Genomic DNA, 13,604 nt, shown 5'->3' with positions numbered 1-13,604 from the left:
TGATTGGTTCACCCAAACTCTGAATAGGAGCCAAAGCACCTTTCCAATGTGAATGAAACTGGACTGTTTTACTGTCTGGTACCAGATCATTCTTGAAACATTTCTTTGTTAAACATTAGTGGTAGAAAGCAAAGCAAGGAAAGTGTCACTGCAGTGATTTGTGCTAACATGGATGCCACTAAAAGATTGCCACTTCTTGTCAATAAAGTCCAATAAGCTACATTGCTTTGTGAATGTCAGCACCATACTCTGCAGTAGGATGCCCTAGTTGGCCTCCAGCTTCGAGGATCAAGAGAATGGGCAGAATGCATCAACTGAAGAAAATGAAGATTTACCATCATTGCAGATACCTATCCTGATATCGCTGGCCTTGAGCGAAATGGTGGCTTCCCTGCCTCCCAAAACCACAGCCAACCTCGAACCATTGGATCAGGAGATGATCAGGAACCTAAAGAAACAACTGCAGCTAATCCCGCAAGTTATCGTTGAGAACCCAACTGTGCACTGTTCTCGCCACATTCAGGAGGCGTGCAAGGTGACGACAGAAGCCACAATTTCCAGCCGCTACTCTCATGCTGGATCCAAACAGGCTGTAACTGTTCAAGACACTGCGCATGAAAAGGTGCAGGGTGAGGCCAACCAGCTCTTTTCCCTTGCCTGTGGGAGGCTGGCATCGTACTTGCTGCAGACGGAACGAGAGAAAAGTACAATGAAGTAAACACCACCGCACGCTGCACAACAGAGCCGCCAGGACAGGCAACCGTAAAGACATCCCATCCCTGCAGCCATGGAGCCTGATGACCACAGTGACCATCGAAACCTGCCTGCTTCCCTAACTGAAGCTGCCAACGTTTTGGCAAAGATCTGTAGCTCAGGTTGTGGGTGAGGTTGTTGACTTGCTCACCGAGCAGGCTTGTTCTCGCTCAGACGTTTCGTCACCATGCTAGGAGACATTATCAGTGGAGCCTCCAATGAAGCGTACAGATCAAACCCATACAGATCGAACCTGGAAATGACACTACTCACCATAACGGACCAGACAGTAGAAATTCTAAGCGGAGTAGAATAACATCGCTTCATTGGAGGCTCCACTGATGATGTCAGCTAGCATGGTGATGAAACGTCTGAACGAGAACAAGCCAGGTCAACGTGCAAATCAACAACCCAAAGCTGCCAAAGCTGCAGAGATGCTCTAAGATTTCACACTGCAGCAAGAAAATGGGGAATAAAACAATGTTGACTGCACAGAAGACACGGCAAACTATATCACACCTGTCCAAAGTCAACGACCGTGCAGGGAAAGATTATTGAGCTTTTCCAGGGCAGCACAGTGGCTCAATGGTTAGCACTGCTGCCTCACCGCTCCAGGAACCCGGGTTCAATTCCACTCTGAGGTGACCGTCCGTATGGAGTTTGCATGTTCTCCCTGTGTCTACATGGGTTTCCTCCAGGAGCTCCGGTTTCTTCCCACAGACAAAGGTGTGCGGGTTAGGTGGATTGGCCATGCTAAATTGTCCATAGTGTCCACAGATCTGCAGGCTGATTCAACTGGCCATGGGAAACACAGGTTTACAGGGATAGGATAGGGGTAGGGTCTGGGTAGGATGTTCTTCAGAGGGTCAGTATGGACTTGATGGGCTGAATGACCTGCTTCCACACTGTAGGGAATTCCATCATTCTAATTCCCAATGATATTCTAATCCCCAATGTAAGAGATGAACAAATAGAAAAATTAAAGACTTTTTTCCACAATCTCACTCAGTACCTATATTTTCCTTTTTTTGACATTTGCAGGTAAGTTGTGTGTTACAAAGGGAACTTTTTTGGGTTATCGCAAAGCTCCACAAATTTGCGAGTGGACCCATGTAATTTGACCAATTACGATTTCAGTGCTATGAACTTAAGTTCCTTGCATCCTGTAATTTTATTTCTGTAAGATTTGCTAGTTGCAGGGTGTGAAGAGGCCCATTCAGAGCGTCACTGATTGCACAGAGCAGTTGGGCTTAATGACTAGTTTCTGTGCTGTACTTTCTAGACCATTTTCTAAGAATTAGCTGCAAGAGTCATTCAGTTTGGCTGTAGAACTCTACAGGCACTGAAAAATCGAGGCTACGAGTTCTTTGAAGTATTTATCAGTTCAGCATTTCAGACAATTTAAACGTGTCCTAAATGCAGTTTGTGAAATGTCGTTTGGAACAGCTAGAATGCCAGAAATTATGCGGAAATTGAACTGAAAACATATATAAAAACAGAATAATGGATTTATTGCATCAAAGTTTTCCCTTTGGACACTTTCCAGTTGTATTAAGTGTACACTTTGATCCTGTTCACTTCATTGAACTGGTTTCCATGGAAACTAAAGCAGAAAGAGATTTGCTTTTTAAACCATGGTATATAGTTAAATATTCCTCTTTGATTAGAAGACGACTATATCGTAAAAGGGCTTCATTGGCTGTAGAGTGCTCTGGGACATCTGATAGCTAAGGAAAGGCTTTAGCAAATGTAAATACAAGTTCTTTCTTATTTTGTTCAGAAGTGTCCCTTTAAACGTGCAGTTTACAATTCTGATTAATCAATACGTCTGACATCTAGAATAACAACAAGAATTACCTTTGGCCTTTCAATGATCGGGAGACCAACATTACTAGCTGCTGCTGGTTCTTTCACTGATTTGGCATATACCTAAAATAGCAGAAAAAGAAAACTTGTTGGTTTCCCTTCAATAGTAATCACACACTAGAGGCAGACTAAAGCTGTATTTGGAATAATAATGTATTATTCAGAATCATTTCAATATATTTGAAATGTGTTGTTCATATCATTTCCAGATTCCATCCAAAGGGCAATTACTACGGTACACATGATTAAGCAGTATGCCAATCTGTCTGTAAGGCTACAAGATTAAGACAGGCAAGAAATATTTTAAAAGGGATCTGGAACAAATGTTTACTGTAAATAGAAACAAGCATTGACTTGGGAACAGAAAATATGAGAAATGCATTTAAATAATTACGCAGAATTTACAGAAAAACAAGCCAGTCAGCCCAACTAAGCTATACCAGTGTTCTAACGTTATACGCAAGCCTTCTCCCACTTGAATACATCTAACATTGTGAGCATATCCTTCTAGTCATTTCTCTCTCATGCACTTTTCAACATTTCTTGAATAGTGTGAGATGATTTAAAAAAAAACTACTCTGTGCAAGCTTCCTAGTCTCATGACTCTCTGGCTAATTTGGTTTCGCCCGAATTCCCTACTGGGCTTATTTGTGACTCTATTTATGATCCATTCTGAACTCCTCTAGTTTCCTGGCAGAAACATGTCTTTATGTCTACCATATCAAACTATTTCACAATTTTAAGAAGCACTACTGGGCCTTCCTTTTTCGAGAGAAAACCTCCACAATCTATTCAGCCTTTCTTTTCTTAGGTAAACCTTCTCCGTTCTGGCATCATCCTTGTAAATATTTTTGCTGTTTCATGGTAGGCAAGGAATTGGACAAAAACAGATAAAACAAAGAACTGGGGATGCCGAAGATCTGAAACAAAAACAGAAATAGCTGGAAAAATTCAGTAAGTCTGGCAGTATCTGTTGAGAGAAAGCAGAATTAACATTTCACGTCCAGTGATCCTTCTTCAGAACTGTGCACACTGTCTTCTAACCAAGGTGCTAAATTTGATTACTATAGCTTATATCATTCTCCTTTCTACATCTCTTGAAATGAACTCTGGTGCTTTTTTGCCTTTCCAATGATCTTGTTAACCTTATTAAGAATAGAGTGTCAATGTCAAATCCAACTTATTATTTTTGGTCATTTTTTTGGTAATATTTCATTAGTCTGAAGTTGTTCAACTTAATCATTCAGCCATCAGGATTCACCTCAAAGATGTTTGACAGTTCCTTGCCTGCACTGAAACAGATGTTTGACAGTTCACTCTACGGATTTCTCTAACTTTCTGAAGATCAGTGATGTGGTTGCAATTATACGGCAGCCAAAAATGCATGTCTGTGTGGCAACGAAACATTTTTATATAAAAACACAGTGGTTCTGAGTCTTCACACTCTGACGTACAAAGAGAGAACCCTCGTGACAAAATCTAATAGCTTTCTCTGACAGCAACATTCAAGGTCAACCCAGACTCTGAACTGCTCGGTCAAGGGGAGTTTTGTGTTTATTTCTTTATTAATAACGACTTATCAAGCCTGGCCTGAGGGACACTGCATACATTAATCAAACATTATTTGACAAACAATTTTCAATACTGAGCCAACTTGTTAAGCAAAGGTAATCAGGAACTGTCAAATCAAATTTAGCTTATCATGTACATAAAATGCCAAGTAGGAGTATACCAAGACTTCCTTAATTTTAATTAGATGTTTCACCCTCCAGACCAGGTATCAGATGAAAACAATTGCTACCATTGTGTTTTCTGGACAACAGTTTCTCAAAATGAATTTGCTTTAGCAGATCCTCCAGACTCCTCTTTTGTTTCTTTACTTGTCCTATTACCATCCCTTTTTGTCTTGCCACCACTATCCTCATTGTCATTCCTACCTTCCACAATATCATGGGCCAACCTGTTTCCTTCCCAACTCCTACTTATCTTTCCTCTGTACTTGCTTAAACCCTGTTGGATCTGTAACATTTTCCAGTTCCGGAAAGCGGTTACCAATCCGAAATATTTATTATTTTGTTTCTCCCTCCAAAGTTAGTACCTGAACTTCTGAGTTGCTCCAACATTTTCTGTTTACCTGTCAGATCTCCAGAATCTAGAGTACTTTATCTTCCTTAAAGTCTCTTTCTAACAAGTGTTGGCTAGGAATTCACTACCAGGATAACAGACAGATAATCTGTCCTTATCATTATAACACAGGATATCTGGCAGCAATTTCTTAAGTACATATGTGTACAATTAAACTTAGAACTCATTTTATATATGACATGGAGGTGCCAGTGTTGGACAAGGTCAGAAGTCACACAATACCAAGTTATAGTCCAACAGGTTTATTTGAAATCATAAGTGTTCAGAGCACTGCACTTCCATCAGGTGAAAGGGCTGCGCTCCAAAAGCTTGTGTGATTTCAAATAAGAGATAGTAAGAACTGCTGATGCTGGAGTCAGAGATGACACAGTGTGGAGCTGGAGGAGTACAGCAGGCCAGGCAGCATCAGAGGAGCAGGAAAGTTGATGTTTCGGGTCAGGAGCCTTCTTCAGAAATCTTCTTTCTGAAGAAATTCTGAAGAAATCTTCTTTCTGAAGAAGAGTCCAAAACCAAAACGTCAACTTTGCTGCTCCTCTAATGCTGCCTGGCCTGCTGTGCTCCTCCAGCTCCACACTGATTACAAATAAACCTGTTGGACTATAACCTGGTATTCTGCGATTTCTGACCTCATTTTATATATTTTAATATTTAGCATTAAATATTTGAAGGCAGAAGCATTTAAATTCTTGAGCACTAAGGTGATGAAAGAATCCTGGGGGTATGCAGGAGCGTGCAGTTGAGTTTAAAATCAGAACAGCCACAATCTTATTGAAACGCAGAACAGGCTTGAAGGGCCAAGTGTCCTTCTCTTGTTCCTAGTTGATATGTCCGTATCATTGTCAGAGATAGCTGCTTTCTTTCAGAGTGTGCTGTTGCATTCCTCAATATTAGATGCAGTATTGAAATGAGTGAAATGGCAAGAACTTGCTAAATCTACATTAAAACATAGATCACCAGATCTATATTAAAATAGTTGAAAAGGTTAAATGTGGTGCATTCAAGAATATGTAAACAACTAAAGAAGTGATAATTACTGCTGAAAAAATCTTTTCTGAACTGAAAAGTTAATGTTACAAGATTGGGGTTTTGTTTCCTCAGAAATTAAATTTGGAGATGTATTAGAAAAAAAGTGATTTTATTTTATCTGTCTCTTACTTCTCTTACCTTTTTTTTATTCATTCACAGGATGAGGGCATCACTGGCTAGGCCAGCATCATTGCCCATCCCTAATTGCACAGAGGGCAGTTCAGAGTCAACCACGTTGCTGCGGGTCTGGAGTCACATGTAGGCCAGACCAGATAAGGATAGCAGTTTCGCTCTCTACAGGACATTAGTGTACCAGATGGGTTTTTCCGACGATCAACATTGGAGTTGCGATCATTCGATACTTAACTCCGTGTCCCCAGAACATTACTTGGCTCTCTAGATTAACAGGCCAGCAATTGGACCAGTTGGTTATCGACTCCCCTAATCCCATCAGTATTTCCCAAAGTTTATGTTTCTTTAAAATTAATTAATCAATTTATTTTTCCTGCTTTGTAGTTCCCGGTTTAGACTCTCCCTGTCTCAATGAAGATTCGTCCATCGAACTGGCTAAAGTGCCTTGCTGTTTTTGGCCCAGCTAAAGTAAGCCAAAGATCCCAGAAGAGGTCATCATAATATACTGAATTAGAAAAAATCTCCCCCTACAAACCCATAAACAATTTCTTGGCAAATATTGGCAAGGTGACCAGTCAATGCCATTACTTCATCCCAAGAACCAAATCAGAGTCAATACCTTCTAGTTCCAAACTGAGTTCTAAGGAGACTTTGAGCCCAATCAATTGAGCTACTATTTTCTGTCTCAAAACTTATATAAATGTCGAATATGTTTGTGATTCTATTTTGGTCCATTATGGAAACTGGTCTACGAAACTGAAAGGATTCCCAAGGTTTACTTTGTAATAAAACCCAATAAAAATGGATTTTTCAAAAATAACTGGTAGGACCACTGGTGATTGCTTGAATATTCCTAGCCAAATCAGGCCTGAAAATTCTTGGAGGTTGCCTTGGTCTCATTTCTGGCAACAAGCAATAGTGAGGTTAAGCTCTACTGTAACGAATTTTTGATCAAACTGTGTGGATATGTCATGACATTCTTGAATCCAGACCTTCTGGCCACTAGGGGCACTAGTCCTCTGCCGCATGAGTTCATTAACTTCTACCATTTGTAAAGTAGTACTGATATATTTTTAAAGATATCAGAAGAATGGCAAATAACAAACTATTCACAGAGCTTATGTAATGCATTGATGAAACTGCACATTCAATGCTAATTGCTTAGAATTAATAAACAATGCAACTGGAATGTAAATGAAATGTATCAATTAGAAGAGCTTTCAACTAAAAGTCGAACAATTTTCAGTCACTTTATTTCCAAGTGTGATGAACAGTTAAGCCCTCTATGTCAGACAGCTATAGCCATTTTATCGATCTTGTAGTCCTTCGTTAGTTGAAGGAAATTAGTGAGTAATTTATTAAGCTCGGGCTAAAAATGAATTTGAATTTGAACTTAAAGGGCAGTCTTCTGATAACACTCACGGCAGGAACTGTCCATCAGAAACATTTGAGTAAAGACTGACCAGTAAGGTACAATGGTTTCTAATAATAAAATACACTTCAAATGTAAAAGTCTAATGAATGAATCCAAAAACATCAACCAACTCGACTGTTTATTTTAAATACTGATTCTACAACATCAGATGTAGGGACATTTCCCAAGGCTTAGGGAAGGCCATTACATGAGCCTATGCATTTTAAATTATGCCTAATCACAGAATCATTGAATCCCTACAGCGTTGAGCACTGTAAATCACAGGATCCAGGTTACTGCACTGATGGCAAGAAGAATTTTGATAATACTATTAATACAGTATAAATAAGGGTGAAACTCCTGAGTAAAGTTAAAAAGATTTGGAATGGAAATGAAAATACCAGTGCGAGAATGAAATGACTAGGTCCAAACAAATTTGGCTCCTAATGTCAGTTTCACTGTCTTCTAACCAGACTGATCCCCCAACTGCACCAGCTGGGAGTTCCATCATCATGGAGCCACAGTAATCTGGGATTGTAGATACTCAGAACATCCATGACTAATATAGTTTGAGGGGTATGCTGTAAGGATAGTCTAGTACAATATCTGCACTGACAGAAGGGAAGGGAGTTGCTGGGGATAAAGTGGAAGTCATATTTACAATAGAAATCTAGTCCTTGTCAAAGTACAAATTCATAATTTTCACTGTACCCCAATACTGTTTTTTTTCCCCAAATTAGAACAGCATTGCTTTGTGTCCAAAGGGAAGATTGTAGTAAAGAGTAAATATAGTAAATGATGACAGAGATTAAAACCAAAGTGACAGCACATATATAAACCTCTTGTATCTATCAGCAAGGATTTCTAGCAATCAATAAAATGTTGTTTTTTAAAAAAAAAATAAATGAAGATTGACAAAGGAAGTTCTGGTCGCATCTTGCAAACTTTCAGGACGACCTTTCGATGTATAAAAGATTATATACACTTAGAAATTAAAGATATTTAGTCTGGGCTCAGTCACCCAAATCAAACTATATGCTCATTTGTCTGCCAGCACTTTGAAACATTAAGGATGAAAATGATATACTGCAAATCATCAGGTTCATAATACAGCCACTTCCTATCTATTTCAACAATAAATTCCAGAATAATCGAAAAAATATTTCAGAGACAACATAGTTCAGGTCTCATTTATCACCGTCTAAGTAAATACAACCTCTGTTAAGTAGTTTGATATTAATTCTTTGTTGTGGAACATTTTGATACATGTATAAATAGTTTTTAAAAGCAAATAAAGTAATTTTGCTGTATCAGTAACTAAATTGCAAGCCTGCATCACATACTTAAAAGAAAATAACTAATAGTTAAAGCTCTGTATCTTTCTTTCAATGATATGCTTGTCAATTTTACAAATTAAAACCTGTTCGAGCAGGGACAGTTGCGAATAGATTTATAGGAGAACAAGCTTGCCTGTAAATAGAACAGTGCTAGAAAATGTAAACCATTCATTTTAAAAATGTAGCAATAAGAATGAAATAATTATGACTATCCAAGCAGTACAATGGCACGTGAGCATTTTATAGATCTCTGCATGCACTATAGTCTTTCAAAAGTTATGGGCAATATTTTGTTAGGATTCCCCCGTCCAAAAACATAAGAAATTTTATGGTATATTGATAGATTGTGACACCTTTGGTGAAAATGATTTCATAATGCTTCGGTTTCATTTTCAGTCCAAAGAATCTGAAAGGTACTGAGAGATAAAGGAAGATCAATTTCATTTCCCAAACAAACCCCAAAATGAATGTTAAGATGAAAAACACCAACATTTGTAATAGAAAGCATTTGATTATTTAGCCAGAACTGGAAACTACAAGGATGAGGAAGTTTTGAGCAAACTGGTTGGTGTTCAGATTATCTTCTCTTCAGAATCTTGCCCAGTTCTAGCTTCATAAACAGAAGGGAAACAACCAATAGCCTAGTGGTATTATTGCTAGACTATTAATCCAGAAACTCAGCTAATGTTCTGGGAACACGGGTTCAAATCAAATTCAGATGGTGGAATTTAAATCCAATAAAGTAACTGGAATTAAGAATCTAATGATGACCATGAAGCCATTGTTGATTGTCGGAAATACCCATCTAATTCACAAATGTTCTTTAGGAAAGGGAATCTGCCATCCTTACCTGGTCTGGCCTACATGTGACTCTAGACCCACAGCAATGTGGTTGACTCTTGTCTGCCCTCTGGACAATTATGGATGGGCAATAAATGCTGGTCTAACCAGTGACACCCACCCCCCACGAGTGAATAAAAACAAACACACATCGGGAGTTGTGCAGAAAGAAAGCTTCAGCGTTAATCAGTTGTGTTAGAAGTCTGAGTAGCATTAGAGAAGCTTTGCTTTTACAGGCTTGAAAGTTGACAGTAATGTGAAGACGTCATGGGAGAATGAGACAATTGAGAGTATGAAAATGCCAATTCAGAAAAATAATGTTAAATTAAACTAAGAGGGAACAAGTGAGACAGTCTCAAACTGTGAAAGGCAAATTTCAGAAAGATGTTAGGAAGATCTTAATGTAAAAAGTGATCAATGGAAACAAAGTAGTGGAGACCAAAACCCTGGAATCACAAGAAAAAAAAAATTGCATTTTGCAATGACAGCTGAAGGATATTTTGGAAGGATGAACTAAAATCAGCCAAATAGCTTCTTCATTCATTAATACCTTGTTCTCCTGTGATTGCACATTTTTCAGTTCTACTCATGGGTTTTCTATTGTTCACTGCCACTGGATTAAATTCAGTCTGCTGCCTACCTCAAACGGCATCATTGATACCCTTTTTAAGATTACAAACTGATTTTGCATTCTGCCTGGTTTAGCTCATCTGCAAATAGTGTTCTACAACATTACATCTATTCTGGACTTCAATGACTGCAGGGGAGTTGTGACTGAGTATCTAACCTAACATCCCTCTTAAGGCCAAGCAGAATCTAAGATTCCATCCCCATCCCCATCCCACAATTTACTGCAGAGAATTTCCAGCGTTCCCAAAGAAAATAAAGCCAGCAGCACAAAGCTAACTTATATGGAAAAAGATTCGCCGAGGCTCCGCTTACAAACACCATTGCTCCCGTCTCTTCTGAAAGTTCAAGTTGTAAAAGATGTCTTCCATCTTTACTGGCACTTGCTGACTTTGTGACTTGGAACTTGCTGAGTACCACTTTGTCCTGCAGAGATATGAACAGAAAATCAGAAGAATTTATTATAAATTAATGAGGAAGGCAATAATTCAGACACTTCAAACATATTATTAAATAGGTTTGCAACAATTAGAATGTCAGACAGTTCCTGCAGGAAGACTGCAAATGGCTTCTTAAGTGTGCCATTTTTAAAAAGGAAAGCTTCTGAAACGTTAATGACTGCCCCATCATTAAACAATTCAATCTTTTACTTAGCATGCACTGTCTACCAGCCATCAATGAAAATGATCACTTTGAAACTGAAACATAAACAGAAATTAGTGTAGAAACTCAGCAGGTCTGACAGCATCTGTGGAGAGAAAGCAGAGTTAACGTTTCAAGTCTGGTGATGCTTCATCAGAACTGTTACTGATGAGGAGAAACTGGTATTTATGCTGAAGCTGAAGGTTTTTTTTTTGGGGGGGAGGTGGTGCTGAAGAGGATAGCCGAGCAGATAGGTGGAGATGGAGTGCAGGGAGAGTGAGACACAGAGAACGAGAGAGATATGAAAGGGATAGGTAAACTAGGAGATGATGGATAGCAGGCCAGGACAGAAGAAAAGCTGAATTAGAGATAACAAGAGCTAAGAGTGAGAAAATGGGTTAGCTATGCTGAATGCAATCCATATAATGTGATAATGGGCCTACGAGTATGTGGGAATGGGTGACGGTGTTAAAAGTAACCCATGTCCTAACAGCAACAGGTGTGGAATGAGTTATTAAAAAGCCTAGAAGGATGGAATCAGGTTCTTAACTTGATGTTGAGTCCTAAAGATTACAAGGTTCCCAAGACCTCTTTCTTTTCTCGAACACAGAACCCGAGTCTATTAACGTGTCTATTCATTTTTTTTTCCCGACAGATATAACCTCTAAGTCCTAAAATTATCACAGTAAATCTTTTCTGCACCTTATCCCATTCTGGAGGCCAGAACAGTTCATCGTATGCTCAAGTGTGGTTTAACCAAGACATGAAAGAATTCGAACATAACTTCTATGCTTTTCAATTCTATCCTTCTAGAGACGAACATCTGTATCAGTGGGCTGTTATTTTTTCAATGGCAATTTGTTTTACCTGAGCATTTAGAGTATCTGCACCTTCTGAATTCCATCTCATTTGGGTGTTTATTTTTCAAGGAATGTGCAAGTATCTTATACCGAAATGTACTATTTCTCACTTATCATTTGGTAAGTGCAAGCCGATTCTCCAACTGTATTCATGTTTTTCTCTATTTCTGTCATATTCTTCTTCTGCATTAACACATGCCCTAATTTAGTGTCATGTTCAAATTTTATTGTACTTCTGATTCTAGTGTCCTGATTTTTGTACAAAAAGGGAGCTTCAGAAATCCCAGCACTGATCTGGATGGAATATGACTTCCCAATATTCACGCTGATCTTAAACCCCATTTCACTGTTTTGTGCATTACAGATTTTCAATCCAAATAAAAAATAATAGCTGGTAGCTGATTGGCTCCAAATACAGATTCCTACCTGAGCGTCAACATTTTGCTTGGGAAGATCAGGTAGAGTTGAGGTAGCTAATGGTCGGAGCCCTGCACACATTCGGAAAATTGCAGTGTACCTCAGAGACAAATCTCAATGCTTATGCCAAAGGAACATTCTTTAACAGAATGCAATTAGGAGTGAGAATGTCAGCAATGCTTTCTTTCATTCAACTAAATACAAATCAAACATATAACACAGCACAAGTTGCTGTTGATACAATTAACATAAAAGTTACAAGAACAGGTCCATCTCAAGAGCATTATCATCCATTGAGAAAGTGAATTATTTCTCCAAGTAGTTATTCAGAGCAAGGAGTAGGAGGTTGATGCTTGTTAAGGAGATCATAAGGAACTAAAAGACAGGGGAAGAGAAAGAGTGAAACAATGTAAGAGAAAGTGATGCAATCACGAGAAGTTAAAGGCAGAGGAAGAGGGGAAGTAACAGTCTAAGAAAGAAACAGCATTAAAAACAATTCAAAATCCACATTTTACATCCAATTATGAAATGTCTTTAGGCAGTGTTTTTAACAGTGAAATTAAACACCAGATAGAAGTCTACCGACGTTTCTCCGCTGGCAAATAATTTGCAAGGAAATCATTGTTTCATGTCCCACAAGCACAACCACATTCTGTTGACAACTGTGGGGCCACACAAAATGCAGACAGGCGACAACAAAGAGGCATATCCACATACAATTGTAATACAACCCACTGAAACATGGTAAAGTCATTCCCACCACGTGCATTTTCCTTATGTCTACCTTTGAAGAACTAATATACTTAAATATATTTCTCTGGTCCCAAGCAGAACAATGAACAGCAAGACTTCTCAACATTGTCCATTGTAATCGCTTTCTCTTCACCCTCAGGTGATGTCTTGCTCTTGAAGGCTCACCTTGCATATGCTTCTTCAGTTCTTCTTTGGCTGACCACGATTGTCTTCCCTGCCTGGTGACATCCATTTACCAGCCACTCTGGCATGGCAAACATCCAGGAGACGAAATACCTATTCTATTAGTCTGTGTCAAAACTCCATTATGCTGTCTTGTAGCATCTCTGGCCAGTCCTGTGCAGCATTTCTACGTGGAAATGTTGTCTCTATGAATGATGCCCAGAATCTGACAAAGGCAGCACTGGTGGAAGGTGTCCAACTTACAATCATATAGTCATACAGCACGGAAACAGACGCTTCGGTCCAACTCTTCTGCACCGACAAGACATCCAAATCTGACCGAGTCCCATTTGGCCCATATCCCTCTGAACCCTTCCTATTTATATACCCATCCAAATGGCCTTTTAAATGTTGTAACTGTACCAGCCTCCACCACTTTCTTTGGCAGCTCAATCAATACATGCATCACCTTCTGCGTGAAAAACTTGCCCCTTAGGTACCTTTTAAATCTATCCTCTCTCACCTTAAAACTATGCCATCTGGTTTTGGACTCCCCTACACTGGGGGAAAAAAAACCTTGGCTATTCACCCTATTCATTATGATTTTATAAACTTCTATAAGGTCACCCC

At 39.0% G+C, this 13,604-nt stretch overlaps 1 protein-coding gene across 10 annotated transcripts in view; it reads right to left on the bottom strand.

Annotated features, from left to right (window-relative positions):
- Positions 1-13,604, bottom strand: part of pot1 (protection of telomeres 1 homolog) — a 297,679-nt gene that overhangs the window by 211,242 nt on the left and 72,833 nt on the right. For all 10 annotated transcript variants that reach the window (XM_048607978.1, XM_048607979.1, XM_048607982.1 and 7 more), the window contains 2 exons: positions 10,456-10,566; positions 2,611-2,682 (listed from right to left, as the gene is read on the bottom strand). In XM_048607978.1, coding sequence (XP_048463935.1) covers positions 2,611-2,682; positions 10,456-10,566 — 183 coding nt within the window. The remainder of the gene's footprint in view (positions 1-2,610; positions 2,683-10,455; positions 10,567-13,604) is intronic.

The sequence above is a fragment of the Rhincodon typus genome, chromosome 18 (genome assembly GCF_021869965.1).
Source record: "Rhincodon typus isolate 14 chromosome 18, sRhiTyp1.1, whole genome shotgun sequence".
Classification (NCBI taxonomy): domain Eukaryota; kingdom Metazoa; phylum Chordata; class Chondrichthyes; order Orectolobiformes; family Rhincodontidae; genus Rhincodon; species Rhincodon typus.
Note: the sequence above shows the minus strand (reverse complement) of the source record. Positions and strands in the feature narration are given on the sequence as shown.